Source organism: Myodes glareolus, chromosome X (assembly GCF_982192425.1).
Source record: "Myodes glareolus chromosome X, mMyoGla1.1, whole genome shotgun sequence".
NCBI lineage: Eukaryota > Metazoa > Chordata > Mammalia > Rodentia > Cricetidae > Myodes > Myodes glareolus.
In genome coordinates this window covers 82,778,409-82,800,190 of record NC_142053.1, presented here as the reverse complement: position 1 = coordinate 82,800,190, position 21,782 = coordinate 82,778,409, and the positions used below count along the sequence as shown (strand labels likewise).

General features: G+C 47.1%; 1 protein-coding gene and 1 long non-coding RNA gene across 4 annotated transcripts; one reads left to right on the top strand and one right to left on the bottom strand.

The window, feature by feature from the left end:
- Positions 1–259: 259 nt before the first annotated feature.
- On the top strand, positions 260–8,599 carry Gjb1 (gap junction protein beta 1). 2 transcript variants are annotated; one of them, XM_048417899.3, is made up of 2 exons: positions 260–395; positions 7,083–8,599. In XM_048417899.3, the coding sequence occupies exon 2, from the start codon at positions 7,099–7,101 to the stop codon at positions 7,948–7,950; it is 852 nt and encodes a 283-aa protein (XP_048273856.1). In that variant the 5' UTR covers positions 260–395; positions 7,083–7,098; the 3' UTR covers positions 7,951–8,599. The 2 variants fall into 2 exon arrangements, with proteins under 2 accessions (XP_048273856.1, XP_048273857.1); XM_048417900.3 differs by having other exon boundaries at positions 270–362.
- Positions 8,600–11,216: 2,617 nt separating this feature from the next.
- LOC146889135 (uncharacterized) lies at positions 11,217–19,294 on the bottom strand. 2 transcript variants are annotated; one of them, XR_015736936.1, is made up of 6 exons: positions 19,076–19,294; positions 16,763–16,877; positions 12,770–12,873; positions 12,244–12,282; positions 11,712–11,969; positions 11,217–11,298 (listed from the first exon to the last, which is right to left on the bottom strand). It is a non-coding gene; the product is annotated as an uncharacterized LOC146889135 (long non-coding RNA). The 2 variants fall into 2 exon arrangements; XR_015736937.1 differs by lacking the exon at positions 12,244–12,282.
- Between the last annotated feature and the right edge of the window lie 2,488 nt (positions 19,295–21,782).

The window sequence follows — 21,782 nt, the reverse complement described above, 5'->3', positions numbered from 1 at the left end:
CCCACACAGTGGGTCCCCTGAAGGCTGAGAGTGGGGCAGAACTGAGGGGTGTAGAGGGGAGTCAAGTCCAGTTCAGTACCTCAGATAGGGCCCAACATGACATTTTGGTGACAGTGATGCTTCTCTTCCTCTGAAACAGGGCAAGAACTCTAGGTCCAAATCCATTGGGAGCTCAGGGATCAATCTTGTTTAATGATTGTGTGTGGGACAGGGGTGGGGCTGGTTAATGTTTCTCTGCTTCCTCTTGGGCTATGGGCCATGTAAAGCTCCGGTCCTGGACTTATTGTCCCTCCCCTGGGCTGGGCTTTGACAGTACCTAGTGGCATTGAACAGACACGCCTGCATACATTCCCTGGGAAAAGGTAGCTGCAACCAGGTGTGGCAGTGCCTGGGAGGTGAGGAGTGTGGGGAGGGAAGGGGGGCTACGGTGGGCTGATATGGTGCTGGGGTCAAAAAGCCTGGGTCTTATCTTCTCCTGACTTCAGCATTCAGCCACTTGGGGCCTTTCTGTGCTTCCCTCTGAACTGGGATGGCGCCCTCCTGCCAGGTGCCCAGCCTGTTAGATTCTCTCTTCAGCCTCCAACTCCTACCTTCTTTCCAGGCTCCGTGGTCTTCTTTCTCCTTTTTCTCAGCCAAAGATTCTCCTCATGCCCATAAGGTCAGAGTCCCAGGAAGACAGACTTGAAGAACTCGAAACATAAGGTGGCCAAGTTTGCTTTTCCAAGACATTCTCTGGCATGCAGGGTCAGGGTTCTGTGGGACTGTCAGACAATGCCACATGCCGCTTTCTTTTCTGGGCCACAAGGTAAAGCAGGCACGTATCTGACATGGGCCTGCTAACAGGGCCAAGGATGTGGGAGCATGCCTTTCCATTTGCTTGAGTGGGGGGGCAGGCAAGCTCAAGCTGGACTTGGTAACTGATGGTTTGAGAATTTACTGGAAGGGTGGCTCCCAGCTGTTAAAGAGCCATTCCAGCTGTCAGGAATGGCATAGCAGAACCCACGAACTTAGAAAATGAGATGGGGGAAAGAGAACCTACACAAAAGGTTTTGTTTTGTTTTTGTTTTTGAGACAGGATCTCACTCTGTAGCCTTAGCTGGCCTTGAATTTACTATATAAACCAGTCTGGGCTCAACTCACAGATCCTCCTGCCTCTATCTCCTGAGTGAGTACTAGGATTAAAAGCATGCACCAACCAGCCCAGCCACAAAAGAAGTTTTAATAGGCAGAAACCATTGGTAAGGGACCCAGTCTTGGAAGAGGGGCCAATATGCTTTGCAATCTGAGTTTTACCACTTGTTTACCGGCTGCGTAACAAGTTAGAGCTTCTGCCAGGCATAGCGGCTTACGTCTATAATCCCGGTTCTCAGAAGACTCGAGGCATGAGGATTGTGAGTTCGAGACTAATCTGGCTACATGTGTGAATTGGGGTTGTTCGGAGGATGAGAGTTCATGAGCATGCAATTCCTGATACTCAGAGAGCATTCTATAAATGGTGGCCGTCACAATGAGCCCAAACAACACTAGCAAGTAAAGTGGATGATGGAGGAGCAAATAGCAATAAGCCAAGCATTGACAGGAAAAGGAATGTCAGCAGAAGCCTTCTGAAGAGGCAACAGCAGGGAGGGGGAGAGAGAAAAGTGAACGCACTAGACTGGTCATGGTGAGCAAGCCTGACCATGACAGATGGATGAAGGGGTGGAGACTAATTCAGACCTGAGATTCTATAGAACCACGGGGTGGAGGCGTGAAGATAGCAGGGAAAGAGAAGGAGACAGGTGAGGCTGGCTTTAACCACACCAGCCTGAGGAAAGCGCCCCAAAATTCAGAAGAAAGTCCCTTCCTGACTATGAGTGGCCTAAGAGACAGAAAAGAACATAGAGTTTGGGCTAATTTTTTTTCTTTTTATTGTTTGTTTTTGAAACAGGATCTTATGTAGCCTAGGCTGGCCTCAGACTAAGTAGCTGAGGGATAACCTTGAACTCCTGATCCCTCTGTTCCCACCTCCTGGGAACAAATACACAAGTACTACTGCTTCTGGGGATCGAACTCAGGGCTTCGTGCCAACTAGGCAAGCACTCTACCAACTGAACCACATCCTCAACCGTGGTGTCTGGGCCTGAGTGTAGTAACCTCATCCAGTCCCACCAGAGTCGCATTGCCCAAACCCACAAAACACAAGGAGTCACATGCAGGTGGAAAGAGTGACAGGATAGGAAGGGAGACTGAGGTGATAAATGCGCCATGTGTGCACACACATGCCAACACACACAGGAGTACGGCTTTGCAGGCTGTGTGCTCTGTCTCAGAACAAACATTCCTTCAGAAGAGGGGCCCTCAGATGCAGCGCTCTGTGCAAAAGCTTTGAGGTCAGAGGAAAATCAATTTGCAATCTGATTCCATTAGTTGGCAGTAGAGCAATTGCCAGTGAAGCAAGTTACTGAGTCAGTCTCTCTCTCTCTCTCTCTCTCTCTCTCTCTCTCTCTCTCTCTCTCTCTGCCTCAACCTCCTGGTCTGAAAAATGGGGATAACATTACAGAACTTTTCATGAGCTCCTGCTTTTGTTCTGTGCTCAAGTGCTGGGCAAACCTGAATTCAAAGCCTGACAAGGCCTCAGAAACCCTACCTAATTAAACACAGAGCAAAACATGCCTGCTGCAACTCAAACCATATCAACAGCTGGACTTTAACCTAAAGTCAGGAAAACAGTTTGGATTTCAAAATCAGGTCACTCCTCTGGATGTTTTTAAAATGCAGCCTTGAGGTACTGGTGTTGACGCAGACAAAGCAAAAATTGAGATCCCAGTGCCCACACAAGGGCTCTCAGAGGTCCCAACGGGAGCTACTGGCTGTGGCCCAGAAAACGCAAAGTAAGAGGCAAAGAATTTCTTAGAAGAACCTAGAAACTTGAGGTTGATTAGAAGGTGTATGGGGCACCTCTGAGGAGAAATAGAAAGAAAACACCTATGTTTGCTTTGGGGTTCATGGGAACAGCCTGAGAAAAAGAAAATGGATCAAATCAGGAGGCAAGGGAAGCCCTGGGAAGGAAGCTTTGAATCTTCTCGGCCCTGAACAAACATGGAAAGGAAAGTGGCAACTCTGTTAGATGCCGTAGCGTTTATGGAGAGAAAAAAAAAGGTAGAACTTAACAATTTAAAAAAAAAAAGCTATGGACAAAACGTGGACTCTCACGTCAGTCCTACCTCCCTCAAAGGCCATCTCTGTGACTGCATGATCCTAGGGAATGACCCTTTCTTTCTTTTGTTCTTTTTGTTTTGTTTTGTTTTTGTTTTTGTTTTTCGAGATAGGGTTTCTCTGTAGCTTTGGAGCCTGTCCTGGAGCTAGCTCTTATAGACCAGGCTGGCCTCAAACTCACAGGGATCCACCTGCCTCTGCCTCCCAAGTGCTGGGATTAAAGGCGTGCACCACCACCGCACGGCAGGAACGATCCTTTCTGCCTCAGTTTCCTCCTCCATGACAAGAGGCTAAAAATAACATCCTACCTCCCCAAGATGTTCCTTAATCTTTTTCTTTTATATTGTTAGCCTATTTACATGTGTATTTATAACGTGAACGGGTGTCAGGGTGGGTGCATCAGTGTCCGGGCACACATGGAAATCAGAGGACAACTTTCAGGAGATGATTCTTTCCTCAGGTCATCAGGCTTGCCCGACAAGTGCTCTGGCCTGCTGATTGTTCTGAGACTCACTGGAGAAAGCACGCGTTCAAGGGCTTGGCACATGATTAATATATACTTGGCAAATGCTTATTCCTGCAGGAGTTGGGTTTTTATTCCATTTATGTGTGCGCGTGTGTGCTCGCTCTCGTGTGTAAGTCAGAGGACAACTTACAGGAGTCAGTTCTGTCCTTTCACCACGTGGATTCTGGTATCAGACTCAGGTAATCAGGTTTGGCAGCAAGCACCCTTACTCACTGAACCATCTTGCTAGCCCAGGTTACTCCTCACTCCCAGGGCTGTGTGCACACAAAGGAAGTCCTCTACCACTGACCCAAATACCTACATCTAGTCTGTGAAGCCTAAAACATCTTATTGGCAAAAACATTTTCCTCCCTCCATCCCTCCTTTCCTTCTTTTTTATTTTTATTATTATTATTTTTTTCTTTGAGGTGGGAGGATTGAGACAGGCTCTCTCTATATATGTATCCCTGGCTGTCCTGGAACTCACTAACTCACTGTAGATAAGACAGACCTCAAATTCATTAGAGACCTTTCTGCCTCTGCTTCCCGAGTGCTAGGAATAAAGATGTATGCTACCACAACCCACTCTTTTTGGTTTTTGAGACAGGGGAAGTCTCACATTGTAGCCCTTGCTAGAACTCACTATGTAGACTAGGTTGGCCTTGAACTCAACGCAATTTGCCTGTCTTTACCTCCTCGAGTGCTGAGATTAAAGATATGTGTCACCATGCCTGACAGGACCTTTATAAAAAACGTAAATGAAGAAACATCGTGTAGAGAAGTAACTTATGTCCCATAACTGTCCCTTCTTCCTCTCCTCTTGCTTTGTTTTTGTGACTGGACCTCCCTAAGTTGCATAGACTGGACTAGAACTCTTGTTTGTTTTTGTTTTTAAATATGTGCGTGAGCTTCTCTGTGTGTGTTTGTGTGCTAAAACATGGCCACGTGTAATCCAGGTTGGCCTTGAAATCACACTGTAGCTGAGGCTGGCCTTGACCTCTTGACTCTCTACTTTCCAAGTGCTGAGATTACAGGTGTGCATCATCATGCCTGGCCTTAGTCTAAAGCTTCTGAGCTCGTGAGCCTCCTCCCTTAACCCTCACACCCCAGATAGCCAGAATACAGGTGTGGACCACCTGTGAGCCTCCTCCCTTAACCCTCACACCCCAGATAGCTGGAATACAGGTGTGGACCACCTGTGAGCCTCCTCCCTTAACCCTCACACCCCAGATAGCCAGAATACAGGTGTGGACCACCTGTGAGCCTCCTCCCTTAACCCTCACACCCCAGATAGCTGAATACAGGTGTGTACCACCTGTGAGCCTCCTCCCTTAACCCTCACACCCTAGATAGCTGGAATACAGGTGTGTACCACCTGCGAGGCTCCTCCCTTAATCCTCACACCCCAGATAGCCCGACTACAGGTGTGTACCACCTGCCCCGATCTCCTGTTTCTTTTCTCTCACTCCCCAACATTTCCAGTAACTATTTCGCTGCCTCTTCCCTCTGTAACCAAGACAGGCACCCAGAGTGATTACAAGGCTTCTTCCTGCACCCGCCACCCCTGTTGTGGAGGTGCCCTGGGTAAGGCCGAAAATGCACTGCCTTTGCTGTGTTTCTGTAGTCCAGGCCTGAGGTACTCTCATCCAGCTCCCTGCTTCTAACACAATCTCCTTTCAACTTCAATGGCAGAAGTGGTGGGAGGTGGGGAGAGGCCTTCTTTGTCTGCCTAAGGGAGAGAGGAGAATTTCCTCCCTAGAGTCATTGGCAGACTCATAAGCAGGAGGTTACAATATGTACTTGACATTGGGGCCAGGGCAGCAACTAAGCTGTCTGTTCTATGGCAGACACTCTAGGTGGCTACACATTACTGGAGAGAAAAAGGAGAGATGTGGGCTTAGCGGACCATTTGGCTGCCCAAGGCAGTATTGTTTCCTCTTCCAGAGACAGTTCTTAACCCCTTGATAGTCACTTGAGAAACTGGAGCAGGTATCTTCATTGACACCCGCGGCAACCCTGGGCGTGGGCTCCATTAACAGATGAGCAAGCAGGCCTATGGAAAGTCAGTAAATAGCCCAAGGTGAAGAATCAGGATGCAAACAGAAGCTACATGACCCGTGCATAATCCATTGTCTAACCTGCTACTTGCCTGATGGCTTTATCACTCGGCTTGTTCTCACCATGAGCCCACCTGCCCACCCCCTGGAGAAGGTTCCCTTTCCTGCAGTTTGAGGATAGTCAGAGTTTGCTGGACAGTTTCCTTGATTTTCATGTGTTTCAGGGTGACATCAAATTAGCCTTCTTTTCTTCTTTAATGGCTAGCTTTTTCTTTGGCTGGCACGTCTGCAAAAGCGCAAGGAGTCTGCTGCTGTGAGACTCTAGTCTGCTTCAGACTCCTTTGTACTTCATCTTTTTAGCTAGGGTACTTTGAGTGGATAGCAGGATTCTTGAATGGGTCAAAAGGAAGAATGCATGGGGAAGTGATTATTGTACTTCCTGGCTTGATAAACTCGATGCCCTACGTTTCCTCCCTCCTGGCACATTCATACCCGGAAGGGGACCCAAGACTAGCAAAACTCCTGCTGACTCTTGTTTCTGGTAGAAATATGGAAGAGGGCTTTAGTCCAGAGTCTCCTGGCTCCCTGGGGTCTGGGTTTCCATGCACCTGTCTGTGTTCTAGCTCCCTCCCCCAGAGCCATTATTCTGGTAGAGCCATGGGGCGGGTGCGGCGATGGACCGGGCGGGCACAGAACAGGTGGGTGAAGGCTGGGTGTCCGGCGCTGGGACACAAGTGCTCTGTGTGTAGGGTGGGCGGAAGTCAGGGCGTTTGATCTGAATTCTAAAGGGTGTTGTTCAGCGCCCCACAAAGGTCCCATTGTACAGACACTGGGTATAAAGCAGCATATGACTCTCCAGCACCGGGAGGCGATGAATTGGGACGCAGGCGCGACCACAGGGACCACTCCCCCTACACAGACATGAGACCATAGGGGAGCTGTCTGGGTGGCCTCAAGGATAGGCGCTCCCCGAGGTAACCGGGCTTTCTGGGTTTGCCATAAGTCAGGTGCAAAGTAGCTAGCTGGGGGAGGGGAGCCAGAAGAGCTGGCTAAAAGCAGAACTAGATAGGCCTGGTGAAGAGAGGGACTCAAGAGAAAAGAATGCTGGATGTATGTGAAGAAAGGGGATGGGACTCAGAGAGGTCAAGTCAAGCGAATGAGAAGGAAAGCCTGACACCAAGAGGGACGGAAGAGGAAAGCTATGACTATCCTCGCTTTCCCATCACCTGCTCTTGGAAGAGATGGGGGCAGGGGAGGCAGCATTACTCTGCCCAGCTTCCTGCCCTAACCTTCTGACAGTTTGCTTCCTGCCTCTTGTCTCACAGGTGTGAATGAGGCAGGATGAACTGGACGGGTTTGTACACCTTGCTCAGTGGCGTGAATCGGCATTCTACCGCCATCGGCCGAGTATGGCTGTCCGTCATCTTCATCTTCCGAATCATGGTGCTGGTGGTGGCTGCAGAAAGTGTGTGGGGCGATGAGAAGTCTTCTTTCATCTGCAACACCCTCCAGCCTGGCTGCAACAGCGTCTGCTATGACCAGTTTTTCCCCATCTCCCACGTGCGCCTGTGGTCCCTGCAGCTTATCTTGGTTTCCACCCCAGCTCTCCTCGTGGCAATGCACGTGGCTCACCAACAGCACATAGAAAAGAAAATGCTACGACAAGAGGGGCTCACGGACCCCATCCACCTGGAAGAGGTAAAGAGGCACAAGGTCCACATCTCAGGGACACTGTGGTGGACCTATGTCATCAGCGTGGTGTTCCGGCTGCTGTTCGAGGCAGTCTTCATGTATGTCTTCTATCTACTCTACCCCGGCTATGCCATGGTGCGACTGGTCAAGTGTGAGGCCTACCCCTGCCCCAACACAGTGGACTGCTTTGTGTCCCGCCCCACCGAGAAAACCGTCTTCACTGTCTTTATGCTCGCCGCCTCCGGCATCTGCATTATCCTCAACGTGGCAGAGGTGGTGTACCTCATCATCCGGGCCTGTGCCCGCCGTGCTCAGCGCCGCTCCAATCCGCCCTCCCGCAAGGGCTCGGGCTTCGGCCACCGCCTCTCACCTGAATACAAGCAGAATGAGATCAACAAGCTGCTGAGCGAGCAGGATGGCTCTCTGAAAGACATACTGCGCCGCAGCCCTGGTACCGGGGCCGGGCTGGCTGAGAAGGGCGACCGATGCTCAGCCTGCTGATGCCCATGTACCAGGCAACCTCCCATCCCACCCCTCCCTCACCCAGCCCTAGGCCTGCCCCTCCTTTTCCTATGCCGGTGAGCAGGCCTCTGCCTGCTAGGGATTACTCCATCAAAACCTTCCTTCTCTCCCTACTCCCCTTCCTCGAGAGCCTTCTGTCTAAGAACTAGCCTGCTGGGGAGTGGAGAGCCACCTCTGCACCAGGGCTCAAGGTTACTGAGGGTGGGGGTAGCTCTTTCTGCCTGGACCCCTTCCTCTTCCCTCTTCCTCTCCCTGAGAGATGAGATGCTCTGCCGGTGTTTTCAATTATGAAACTAATCTTAACCCCCATGCTGTTAGGTACCCCACTTCGGGAGTCACAACAGTGGGGAGGGATGTGGGCAAGCGGAGTGGAGGAGGGGCTCTGCATCGTGGGTGGAGAAGGGAGGGGAACAAAAACAGGAAAAGGAAGAACAGTGCTTGCCTTGCTGTCTGCGGCAGGCAGCGAGGAAAAGAAGGCCATGTCTAGGGTGAGGGAGTTAGGGAGGAAGAAACAGGCAGATAATAAACTGGAGTGGGAATTGGTCAGGGCTGCTCCCAGTCCCCAGTTCCCAAGGCCTCTCTCTCTCTCTGGGCAAATGTTACACATTAAACAGGATTTTACAGTAAATGAAGAGGTGCTTTGAGTGTTTGTTGAAGTTCTTTCTCCTGCACCCTCCTTTCTGACCTCCCCCTGGATAAGCAGGCCTTGGTTGGCATTTTGCTGATCAAGAAAAGAAAAGGGCAGAAGGAAGAGTGCCTTGAAGCTGCAAGTAGGAGCTTGGCGAAGCCAACCTTGGAGCCGTCTTATTCTGTTTTTCTTCTTCTTCTGGCTTGTTTTTTTCCTTATTTCTTTTCTTTTTTATTGTTTATAATCTATTGGTATCTAATTCACACGCCTCCTTTCTTTTGTTTTAAGAATAAATGACAGCCTCTTCTAGAGAGACAAGAAATGCTACAGAACCGGCTCAGGACAGAGAGAGAGAGAGAGAGAGAGAGAGAGAGAGAGAGAGAGAGAGAGAGATGAGAGTGTGGTATACTTTTCTTGGCTACCTCGGATAGCTAGGCCCTTCTGCTACCCTTCTGAGACAGCTGTCCCCTTCCTCCCTGGACATTCACCCTCTGGTGCCCTGCAAGCCCATCTGTCTCCCCAGTGTCCCTCCCTTTTTCCTCTCTGAATTCATGCCCCCCCAGGACTCCATCAGAGGTCAGGCATGTCCAGTAGAAGTTTTCTTGCCAAGACCCTCCTTTCCCTGTCAACTACTGGAGGAAAAGCTCCAGGTTTGGAACTTGGCAAAGCAGAGTTCAAATCCTAACTGTGTCTCTTATTTGCAGGGTGTGCCCTTTCCCAAGCCTGTTTCCCTATGTGCACACAAGGGCTGACCCACACCTCTCCATCCTCCCTCCCATATTTGTCTACGTTTCTTAAGGACCCCTCTCCAGCCTCACAGGGCTTTCCCCCACTGCCACTGCCCACACAAAGGGTGCCTCAGGGTTCAAGTCCCCCCCCAGCAAGTTTTTCTCCTCAGCTTTCCCAACTCTGAGTTGGACAGAACATTGGTCACTTCCTCTCAGAGAAACATGGAGGAAATAACACCAGAAATGAAGAAAATCAGGTGTGACCTCATCAGAATTGTTCTCCCTCTGTCAGTCAATTTTTCCTCTCTAAGAGAAAGCATAAAATACAAAACCAGGAAGCAAGCAGGGTACTTGTCTGTAATCCCATCACTCAGGAGGTGGAAGCAGGAAGATTGTGGCAAATTAGAGGCCAGCCTGAGGTACGTAGTGCCAAGTCAGCTGGGGCTATGGTGTAAGACCCTGCCTCAGGAACAACAGCAAAACCACTCCTATCCTATGCGAAGTCTCCTTTCTCCTTAGAAACTAACATCATACTCTATCAGTGGACAAGTCCTTATGTGCCTGACACAAGGGCCGCAAAATTCCTCTTCCCATGGAAATCCATCCCCTTTTCCCATGATGCAACAAGCATAAACCATCTCCTCTTTGTGCAAAAGGTCCTCAAGAGAAAGATTTTCTTTTGCAAAATTTCATCCTGGGGGCTGGGGAATGTAACTCAGTAGAGTGTGTTTCTAATATGCTTGCCTTGGTTCTGTCCCCAACACGATTAATTAATCCTAGTCCTTGAGGGACCCTCACACCAGTGTCCGAGCGAGAAAGGATAAACTGCTCATCATGTCGGAAATCTACTATTCCAATCCTAAACCCTATGAGGTGGTGCGTGCCTTTAATCCCAGCATTTGGGAGGATCTCTGTGGAGATCTGTGAGTTCCAAGCCAGTCTAGTCTGTATAAAGAGTTTCAGGACAGCCAGGGCTAGCTAGAGAGCTCCTGTCAAAAAAAAAAAAAAGGAAGAGAAAGAAAATTCCATCTCCAGATGGAGGCTACCTCTGTGGGGCAACAAAGCTATCAGGCATTAGGAACCAGAGAGAGGATAGGACACAGGATTCTTGTGTCCTTCCTGCCAGGTGGAAACAGGCTGAAGGAATCTTGAAGGGAACTCCAAGAGGCAAAGTCTCAAAAACGTAGTGGGAGAGGCTGCCCCAGGTCTGATGGTTTCATTTGAGGGAAACACACTGAGGGCTTAGTACGTACCATAGTTCATCATGTGCTGAGTGAGCTGGATAATGAAGAGGGTGCTAGAGTTAAAAGACCTGGCTTTCCACTGCTGGGCTTGACCCCTTCCATACTTGTAGGTATTTATACCTGCAGTATAGAGTGTATAATAACTACTGTCTTTCACAGGGTTGTTTTGGTTTTTCGAGACAGGGTTTCTCTGTGTAACAGTTCTAACTGTCCTAGAAACTCGCTCTGTAGACCAGGCTGGACTCGAACTCACAGAGAGCCGCCTGCCTCCACCTCCCAAGTGCTAGGATTAAAGGCGTGCACAACGACTGCAACCAGCTAGGTTTTTATTTTTATTTATCTTTTTGAGAATCAAACAAGTTGTGTTCAAAAACTGATTATAAAAGTAAAGGTAATGAGAGATGACTCAGTAGTTAAGAGCACTGGCTGCTCTTCCAGAGGACCCAGGGTCAATTCCCTGCACCCACATGGCACCACACCTGTCTGTAACTCTAGTTCCAGGGGATGTGACACCCTCATACAGACTTACTTGCAGGTAAAACCTCAATGCTCATAAAATAAAAATAAAAATAGATAAACTTTAAAGAAATCTTTAAAAAATTATAAAGGTAATGAGTTAGGACTGGTGGCATACCTGCAATCTCAGCACTTAGAAGGTGGAGGCAGAAGTTCAGGACCAGCCTTGGCTAAACAGGGAGTTTGAGGCCAGTCTGGGCTGTATGAGACCCTGTCAAAAAATCAATAAGAACGTTAAAAGAAATCAAGTTATAAATGTAAGATAGTTTCAAAGGCACCTAGAAAGTGTGTATTAGAACTCCCCAGGAGTCAGGAAGGAGGAAATCCAGTTCAGCCGGGCTGAAACTTATGTAAAGAATTTGGCTCTGTTAGCTGGAATTAAAGCACGCCTTTAATGCCAGCACTCAGGAGGCAGAGGCAGACAGGTCTCTCTGTGAGTTCCAGGCCAGCCTGGTCTACAGAGTAAGTTTCAGGACAGCCAAGGTTACAAAGAGACGCTGTCAAAGGAGGAAGAGGAAGAAAAAGGAAGATTTTGGCGGTATAAGGCCAGGTTTGACACATATCTATAATCCCAGCACTCTAGAGTCTGAGGAAAGAGTGAGACCTCAAGACTGGGCTACTTACCAAGGACCCTGTCTGAAACCAAAAACAAAATCTTGGCAAAAATAAGGCTTCTCCAGGGAGCAGGCAACAGTCCAAACAACAAAGTCCAGGGATGTTGCAAACTTCGTCATGACCTATTGAAGGGTCAATATTCAAGGGCTCTCTCTTGAGGACAGGAAAGGTCGAGGAGCAGACCTTTTGGAGTACTCCCTATCTGCTGTTTGTTGGGTGGCAGGAATCTATGGTCTTTCAGAGGTGTCTGTGTGCAGATGCCAGCAGCTGCAGGGAAAAGACGGAGTTGGTTCCTGGATGGAAGCAAGCTGAACTACGGACAGTAGTCAAAGCACCAGCTAATGAGTCAATATTACAGAGCAAGCCGCAGTATCCATAGAGAATTGGCATGGCAACCACAAACTGGCTCAGATGCTCAATCAGATAGCCTGGGCGCACAAAGTGGGGGCTGGAGGGGAATGCTCACTTCCTTTACAGATTCCACAATATTTAAATGCTGGATCTGACCTGTAGTATACAGGGGCTAGACAATTCTACTGACCTGAGCTCGCTTTGATTGCCAGACTAGGCCAGGCTGAACCTAAAAGGGCAAGCAAAGAAAGGATTGGGGCATTGAAGTGAGGGAGAATAAAGCAGGCGGCAGACATCTGAAAGGCGTGCTGTCTTCAGAGTCAGATAAATAATCTGTCGTGGAGGATCCAAGAAATGGAATGGCTATGGCAGAGGGAAAGACAAACTGTAGCCAGAGTGGGGCAGGCCTTTCAGTGTGTCTCTTTAAGGAGTTAAGACTATCTTTTAGAGAGGTTGGCACAGTGGCACACCCCTTTAATCCCAGCACTGGGGAGGTAGAAGCATGAGGTCTCTGTGAGTTCGAGACCAGCATGGTCTACTAGTGAGTTCCAGAAAAGGCAAGACTATGTGGACAGACCTGTCTCAAAATAAAAACAAAACAAAACAACAACAACAACAAAAACAGAAGCAATATCTATAAGAGAGCACAAGAGATGTCTCAGTGGTTAAGTGCACTTGGTTTTGCAGAGGACCTGGGTTCAATTCCCAGTACTCACATGGCAACTCTGAAGTATTAATAACTTCATCCAGTTCAAGGAGATCCAAGGCCCTCTTCTGATTTCCATGGGCATCAGGCACACATGTGGTACACAGACATACACTTGAGAAAAACACATAAAACAAATCTTTCTAAAAGCACTATCTAAAAAAAATTATAAGAATGTCTATAAGAGTTAAGCATGTTAGTACATGTCTGTACTAGTACTTGAGAGGTAAAGACAAGATCATAAGTTCAAGGTCATCCTCAGCTACACAGTAGGTTTGAGGTCAGTTAGGTTACATGGACCTTATCTCAAAATACAAAAAAAAAAGTCTGCTTATGGAAATAGCTCAATGTAGACTAACCATTATAAAGCCCTGAATTTGATCCCCAGAGCTGCACAAAACTGGGTACATGTCAGTGGTACATGAAAGTAGAGGTTTGAAACTCAGGAGTTCAAGGCCAGCCTTATCTACCAATCAAGTTTGAGGCCAGCCTGGGCTTTCTGACACCCTGTCTCAAAAAGGAAAAGAAAAGAAAAAGGGCAGGTGAGATGGCTCAGCAGGTAAAGGTGCCTGCTGCCAAGCCTGACAACCTGAGTTTGATCCCTGGGACCTACGTGGTAGAAGAGAACCAACGCCTCACAGTCCTCCTCTGACTTCCATACTTTTGCCATCACATGTGTGCACCCACACATATATGTGCACACACACAGCACACAAAACAGATAAATATATGTAATAAAAGAGAAAAAAGACAATCTCTAGGTAGTTGGGGAGTGGATCCTCAGACTAAAACAGTTCGAGGCCAGCCTGATCTAGAGAGTGAGTTTCAGGACAGACAGGGATACACAAAGAAACCCCGTTTTGAAAAAATATATATTTATTTTTATTTTATGTGTATGAGTGTTGCTTTACCTGCATATAAATATAAATATATATACCACATTAGTCTGTGGTGCCAGAGGTCAGAAGAGGGCATCACATGTTGTGAGCTGCTATGTCTCCAGCTCTCCCCACCCTGCTTTAATTTTAGCCTACTTTATTGTATGTGTATAAATATTTTGTTTGCATGTACTACCGCCACCCAACACGAGTTTAATTTTTTGAGACAAGGTCTTATGTTGCCCTGACTGGCCTGGAACTCTCTATGTAGACCAGACAGGTGTCAAACAATTTACTTTTGAGAAGCAGGGGTCTCATGTATCCCAGGCAGTCCTCTAACTCCCTATGTAGTCAAAGGTGGCCTTCAACTTCTCTTCTGCCAGTCTTTGCCTCCTGAATGACAGTATTACAAGCCTGTACTACTATTGCCCACTTGTCTGTGGCACTGGAGATCAAAACCAGGGTTTCATGTTGTGGCATAACAAGACTTTTCTTGGGATGTGGTGCTTTGACTAGAATGGCCCCATTGGGCAAGCTGGTGCTGGTGGTAGTAATAGTTCACACCTTTAGTCCCAGCACTTGGGAGGCAGAGGCAGGTGACTCTCTGAATTCAGAACCAGCCTGGTCTACAGAGCAAGTTCCAGGACAGTCGGGGCTACATAGAGCAACTCTGTTTCAAAACACCAAAAACGGGGGCGGGAGTGGGTGGGAGGCTGCATAGGTTCATATATTTGAATGCTTAATTCTAGGGAGTGTAACTGTTTGAGTTTAGGAGGGTTACAAAGTGTAGACTTGTTGGAGGAAATGTTACTGAGGGTGCACCAGCTTTGAGTTTTCAAAAGCCCATGCCAGGTCTAGTCAGACTCTCTCTCTCCCCCAGCAGATCAGGATGCAGGATGCAGCTCTCAGTTACTGCATCCAGTGTGCAGCCATGTTCTCTGCCATGATGAAAATGACCTAAACCTCTGAAACTATAAGCAAGCCCCAAATTAAATGTATTCTTTCTATAAGAATTGCCTTGGTCATGGTGTCTCTTCATAGAAATAGAACAGAGACATGGGGAGGTGCATCATCCGCATCTACTCACCCCAGATAGGGAGCCCAAGACAGACCAAAGCACAGACACCACCAAAATCCAACTTAGTGAACTAATGAATTTTATTGGGGTTACTTACAGGAATATGGGTGAGGGGCTGGTTACTTATGGATGCAGAAACGAGTCAAAGCTGCATCATCAAAGCCCATTCCCGCACCAATAACAGCTTGCAAAAACTGGGAACCTGGAGCACAGCCTTCAGGCAGTTCATCAGATCAGAGAGTGTTCTTTCCATGGGACTCAGTTGGCCTAAGTCTCTTCCAGGCAGCTGTTCTGTTCTCAAAATCTTCACTGTAACTTGGCCTGCCTGTAAGTGACTTTCAGCATCCATTGTTTAATTGTATAAGGGAGGAGCTTAGTGAATCTGGTCAGTTTCAGGAACTTCCTGAAGTTGTGTTGTGTTATTTACTTTCTGGCTCACGAAACTCTCAGATTCAATCTCAGAGAAGACTGCTACACAACACATGTATGCTATACAAACACATTACCATCTGAATTGTATTCTTAGACTTTGGCTATAATTCTTAATGTACTTTTCATGAAGAAACTATGGCTCAGCAGGTAAAGGTGCTTGATGCCGGGTCTGAAACTGAGTTCCGTCCCTGGAATCCATATGGTAGCAGAGACCTAACTTCCCTAAATGCATGACACACATAGACTCACACAAAATAAATACAAATTTGCATATAGCCAGTCAGTGTTGGCACACACGTTTAGAACCAGCACTCAGGAGGCAGAGGCAGACAGATCTCTGGGTTCAAGGCCAGCCTGGTCTATAGAGCATGTTCCAGGACAGCCAGAGTTGTTACATAGAGAAATCCTGTCTCCAAAAAAATTGCTTATAAAAAAGAATAGGAACACTGGGTGGTAGTGATGCATACCTTTAATTCCAGCACTCAGGAGGCAGAGGCAGGAGGATCTCTGTGAGTTCAAGGACAGTCTGGTCTACAGAGTGAGTTCCAGGACAGCCAAGGCTATACAAAGAAACCTTATCTCAAAAAAAACAAAAAAATGGGGGGATAGAAGCATGCAGTTTACACCATATTAAGCACTAATATAATCTCATCACATCATATCATACATCGGTACTAGTAAAACAGCTATTACTATTCCAATACTTGTAGATGAAAAAATGGTGGCTCAGAAAGGTTAAGAAATATTTCCAAGCTGGGCAGTGGTGGCACACATCTTTAATCCTAGCACTTGGGAGGCAGAGGCAAGCAGATCTCTGTGAGTTAGAGACCAGCCTAATCTTCAAGAACTAGTTCCAGGACAGGCTCCAAAGCTACAGAGAAACCCTGTCTTGAAAAAACAAACCCCCCCCCAAAAAAAAGAGAAAGAAAGGAAGGAAGGAAAAGATAGATAGATAGATAGATAGATAGATAGATAGATAGATAGACAGACAGACAGATATTTCCAAACGTTGCACAGTTTAAGCTGGGCATGGTGGTCGCCCTTTAATCCCAGTAGGTAGACCTTTGTGAATTCAAAAACAGCCTGGTCCACTTACCAAGTTCCAGTCAGGACTTTTGAGACTTTGCTTAAAAAAAAAAAAAAAAGGAAGAAAGAAAAGAGAATTGAATCCCGGGCAGCCTGGTGTGGTGTTTCTATAATCCTAGCACTCGGGAGGCCAAGGCAAGAGGACAGAAGTGGTTTTTTGTTTTGGAGGTTTTGTTTGTTTGCTTGTTTCTTCTTTTGCTTTTTCAAGACAAGGTTTCTCTAGGTAGCTCTGGCTGTCCTGGAACGCTCTCTGTAGACCAGGCTGGCCTCAAACTCACAGAGACCCGCTTGCCTCTGCTTCCTGAGTGCTGGGCTTAAAGGCATGCACCACCACAAACCAGCAAGACAGAGGTCTTTAAGGCCAGCTTGAGCTATAGCAAGGCACTGTTTCAAAATAATGACCAAAAAACATCCTAAAGCTATCCCAATCCCAAATTTGTACTATTTCCTGTCTATTAATCTTTTTTAGGAGGAGAGGTGGTGCTGAAGATGGACCCCACGGCCTTATCCACACTGGACGAATGCTTACCAGTGAGTTTCCTTTTGCACCATTTTCTCTATCCCAGAGGCACGCTGAAGGGGGCTCTGCGGCGTGAAGTGGTTTACACAGAGCTCACTCTAGTAAAATGTCCCTGAGCACTAACCTGCAGGGGGAAAATGAGCATTTGATTCTCCCGGCTCAAGAAAGAAATGTTGAAAGTTAAAACAAACAACCGAAACAAAACAAAAGAAACAAACAAAATAATGGCCACTCTGCACCCCTAGAGTGGGGGGGGGGGGATGCAGGAGAGAGGCCATTGTGGGAAGCTATGCCCAAAGTGGGTTGCAGGTGGTCAGGGCTGCAGGGAAGGTGGGAAGAGGCTCCCAACCTTCAGATATCTAAGTTAAGGTAAGTTTTTTGCATTTATTTTATTTTTATGTATATGAGTGTTTTGCACGCACGTAGGTACACCACTTTAGTGCCTAGTATCCACGGAGGCCAGAAGAGGGCCCCAGATTCCCTGGAACTGGAGTCATAGGTTGTTGTTTGTCAGCTGGAGCCCTGGCCGCCTAAAAGAGCAGCTAGTGCCCTTAACCCCTGAGCTCTCTCAAGATAATCTTTTCAACTTCCTCCTTTCTCCTCAATCCAGCAGTGACCTTTTAAAATCCCTCTAGGCTTTTCTACTCTCCCCGCCCCACGCTGGGGAAGGAACCTAAACCTTACTCATGCTAATCAAGCACTCTACCTCCAGCCTCCCTCTGTCTTTTCCAGACTCCTCAATGGCCTCCCTTCAAGAGACAGAGCCTTTCATTCCTTCAGATACTGAGACTAATTAGTTCTGAAAGACTAGCCAGGCAAACTTGGTGAGACTCTGTGTCAACAGAAAGGTTAAAGGGGAGGGGGTGGGGGTGGGGGATGGAGGATAATGTTGCTTAGTGGTAGAGTGTCTGGCGTGTGCAAGGTCCTAGGTTTCATTCTGGGTAACCTCGACACCTCCAACAAAAACACCAGGGAGAATTAGCTCCACCCTGAACTCATTCTCACAAAAATATAGGCGGTTTGCCTGACAGACACATGAGGTTTGGTAATTCTTTTCAAAGCTTTCTCAGATCCCTTTCTTCCTCCTCGGTAGCCATAATGTCCTAACTGATAAGGTGTAGCAGGGGACTTAATACTTATTAAAGTGCTTGTTCCGTGCCAGGCGCTGTGTTAAACATTATCTCTTTTAATCTTCACCCTTCCTTTGAGTGAGCACCATGCTGTCCCTATTTTACAGATGAGGAAACAGGCACATGCAGAATAAATAACTTATCCATATCACTCAGCTAGGAAGAAGGAGCCAAACTGTGGAACTGGAACTCCAGCTAGCCAGATGCTGAAGACAAAGAACTAACCATTTCTGGGCCATTCTGTCCCCTTGGTCTGGGTGTCAAGGCTACTTTAGTGTCCTATCCTCACACATCTTCTCGTCCACACATGATAGAGTCTCCTTAAAACTCAAAGTGGCCAGCACTTTAATCCCAGCACTTGGGAGGCAGAGGCAGAAGGATCTCTGTGAGTTTGAGACCAGCCTAGTCTACAGAGTGAGTTCTAGACCAGCCAGGGCTACCTTGTGAGACTTTATTTCAGATGAACAAAGCATGAAGCCATGGTGGGGCTAAAGACATGGCTCAATGGTTAAGAGCACTTACTAGCCACCCTTGCAGAGGACCCAAGTTCAGTTCCCAGCACTCATATTGGACAGGTCACAATAGCCTGTAACTCCAGCTGCAGAGGCTCTGGCGTCTTCTGGCTTCCATGGGCAACGTACTCATGTGTATATACAAATTCACACACACACACACACACACACACACACACACACACACACACACAGAGAGAGAGAGAGAGAGAGAGAGAGAGAGAATTAAAAATAAAATATTTTTTAAAAAAGCATGACACCATGGTTCTGGGGAAGATGTCTCAGTGAGTAAAATGTTTGCCACCTACAAGCTTGAGGGCCTGGGTTTAAATCACAGCATCTGCTTAAAATTAGGGTACAGACATACATGCCATTAATCCTAGCACTGGAAAGGCAGAGGCAGGCATGGCTTATGAGTGAATTCCAAGATAGTCAGGGTTATGTAGTGAAACCTGTCTCAAGAAAGAAAAAAAGAAAAAAAGAAGTGTAGTATGAGGGCCGGCTTGTTGGGGTTTCTGTCCAGCCCAGTACCCCAACAGCCGGCAAGCAACAAAGGAAATCACACACAGGACTCCATAAGGTTAAAAACTGATTGGTCCATTAGGTCAGGCTTCTTGTTAACTCTTATAACATATATTATCCCATTATCCTTATCTATGTTAGCCACATGGGCTCAGTACCTTTCTCAGTGTGACAGCTTACATGTTGCCTCTTCGGTGGTCTGCACAGGAATGACAGAGGAACCTCTCTGCTTCCCAGAATTCTCCTGTTCTCATTGCATCACCTCTACTTCCTGTCTGGTTTTCCCGCCTATACTGCCTGCCTGGCCAATCAGTGTTTTATTAAAATATGATTGACAGAATACAGACAATTCTCCCACACCAAAGAAGGAAGGAAGATGGAAGGAAGGAAGGAAGGAAGGAGGGAAGAGAAAGAAAGAAAAGAAGGAAGGAAAGCAAAGAAAGAAAGAAAGAAAGAAAGAAAGAAAGAAAGAAAGAAAGAAAGAAAGAAAGAAAGGAAGGAAGGAAGGAAGGAAGGAAGAAAGAAAGAAAGAAAGAAATTAAAAGCAAGAATAGGATATATTGGGGGTGTGCTTGTTGTAATGGTTTAAATAAAATGCTTCAGGGCAGTGGGTCCCAAGACCATGGCAGGCCATGAAGGCAGCGGGTCCCAGGCAGGAAGCCACATGGCAGGTGAGAGACCTAGGATAGGCACGCCATGCAGAATGAAGTTGGATGCTTATTTATTGGGTTATGGAAGGGAAGGGGAGAAGGGGAAGGAGAGAGAGAGAGAGAGAGAGAGAGAGAGAGAGAGAGAGAGAGAATATGAAGGCTCAGGTGGGAAGCAGATCAGCTTGCTTGGCAGACAGGGGAGGGAGTAGGCGTGGCGTGGCTTGTCTCTTAAAGGGACAGGACAGACCATTGAACTTGTAATCCCAGCACTGGGGAGTCAGAGATGGGAGGATCCCTGGAGCACACTGGCCAGTCGGCCTAGTGAATTGAGGAGTTTCAGGTTCAATGAGAAATCCTGTTAAGATAGTGATTGAGGAAGATACCTGATCTTGACCCCTGGCCTCCCCACGCACATTCACACATGTCTGCATAAGCTGCACACTCACACACCCAGCCACAGAGTCAAGTTGGGCTGCCAATTCTTAGTGAAAGCCCTAATTTCATTTTTTGTATGGTACTAAGGAGCAAAGCAGAGCTTTGTATTTGTTAGACAAATGCTCCGCCATTGAGCCACATGCTCAGCTCTTGTCTTTACCTTAAAATAGGGACTCTCCACGTAGCACAGGCTGGCCTTGAATCTGTGAGCCTCCGGCCTCTGTCTTCTGGCTGCTGGGCACGTAAACCTGTGCTACCTTGTCAACACTGTGATAGTCTTATGCTTTCCTTTGCTTCTAAGGTAAAGCACAGCGGAGGATACTATGCAGGATCAGGTTTGACCACACCCACTTGTCAAAAGTGAGGGTTTCCTTGCCTTGCTGATTTTTCACTGCAAAAAAAAAAGTCTTGGGTGAATTCTGTCCTTGCAGGGCAGGGAGGCAGTAATGAATGTCTTTTCCAATCTGATCTGCGTTTCCCCAGCAGGACCTCCCACCACCCTCATTCTTTCAGGAAATCGTGAAACCCTCTACAGCCCAAATTTCAGCTTAACCATGGTATGTGTGCCTGTTCATGTGCATACACACACACATACTTGTGTTGTATTGTGCCTCCTCCTTGGCTTTGTTCACACTGGTTGTTGTATCTCCACTAGTGGCCACTCCTTTTTTTTTTCTTTTTTCATTTTTCAAGACAGGGTTTCTCTGTGAAACAGTCCTGGTTGTCCTGGAACTATGTAGACCAGGCTGGCCTTGCACTCACAGTAGTAGAGACTCTGTTTAATATACAAGAGACCCTGGATTCAAGCCACAGCATAAAAGAATATTACCATAAACTATCTAATTTCTTGTTTTGTTTTGTTTTTCCGAGACAAGGTTTCTTTGTGTAGGTTTGGTGCCTGTCCTGGAACTAGCTCTTGCAGACCAGCCTGACCTCGAACTCAGAGAGATCCACCTGCCTCTGCCTCCCGAGTGCTGGAATTAAAGGTGTGTACCACCACCGCCTGGCTAAACAAAGGGTCTTACTATGCATCCCTGGCTAGCCTGGAACTCAGAGAGTTACTTGCCTCTGCCTTCTATGTGCTGGGATTCCAGGGATGTACCTCTGTGCCTGGTTTCAAAATAAAAGTGCACAAATTGAGGATAGAGGGTGTTTTGGGTATTGGGGGATTCTTTCCTTTGACTGTGGACTTTAGGGATCAAGTTCAGGTCTTCAATTACTTTTGTGTGACAATTATTTTTACCTAAAGGGCCTAAAATTATATTTAATGCTTTCCCTACCTCCTGCAATTATTTATTTATTCTTGTTTTTTTGAGACAGGGTTTCATACAGTCCAGGTTGGCCTTGAACTTACCATGTAGTCAAGGATGACTGTGAATTCCTAATCTTCCTGTCTACGCCTCCCAACTTCTGGGATTACAGACATGAGCCACCCCAGCTCAATAAATGACTTTGAAAAATATATTTTTTTCTGATGTTTCTGAAAATGTATGGCAAGGGGCTGGAGAGATGGCTCGGTGGTTGAGAGCACTGGTTGTTCTTCCAGATGGACCCAGGTTCAATTCCCAGCACCTACATGGCAGCTCACAGCTGTCTGTAACTCCAGTTTTAGGGGATCTGACACCTTCACACCAATGCACATGAAATAAATTCAAATAAATTTCAAAAAGAAAAAGAAAAAAAAAGAAAATGTATGACAAAAGGACCAAATTTCTGATATTTGTTGGGTGAGGTAAGAATAATTCTCAAGGATCCACAGCCAGTGTTTTTCCTCTTTATC

Bases quoted from the DNA above. Each gene is read 5' to 3' on its own strand.
- Gjb1 (XM_048417899.3), top strand. From the start codon at position 7,099: ATGAACTGGACGGGTTTGTACACCTTGCTCAGTGGCGTGAATCGGCAT.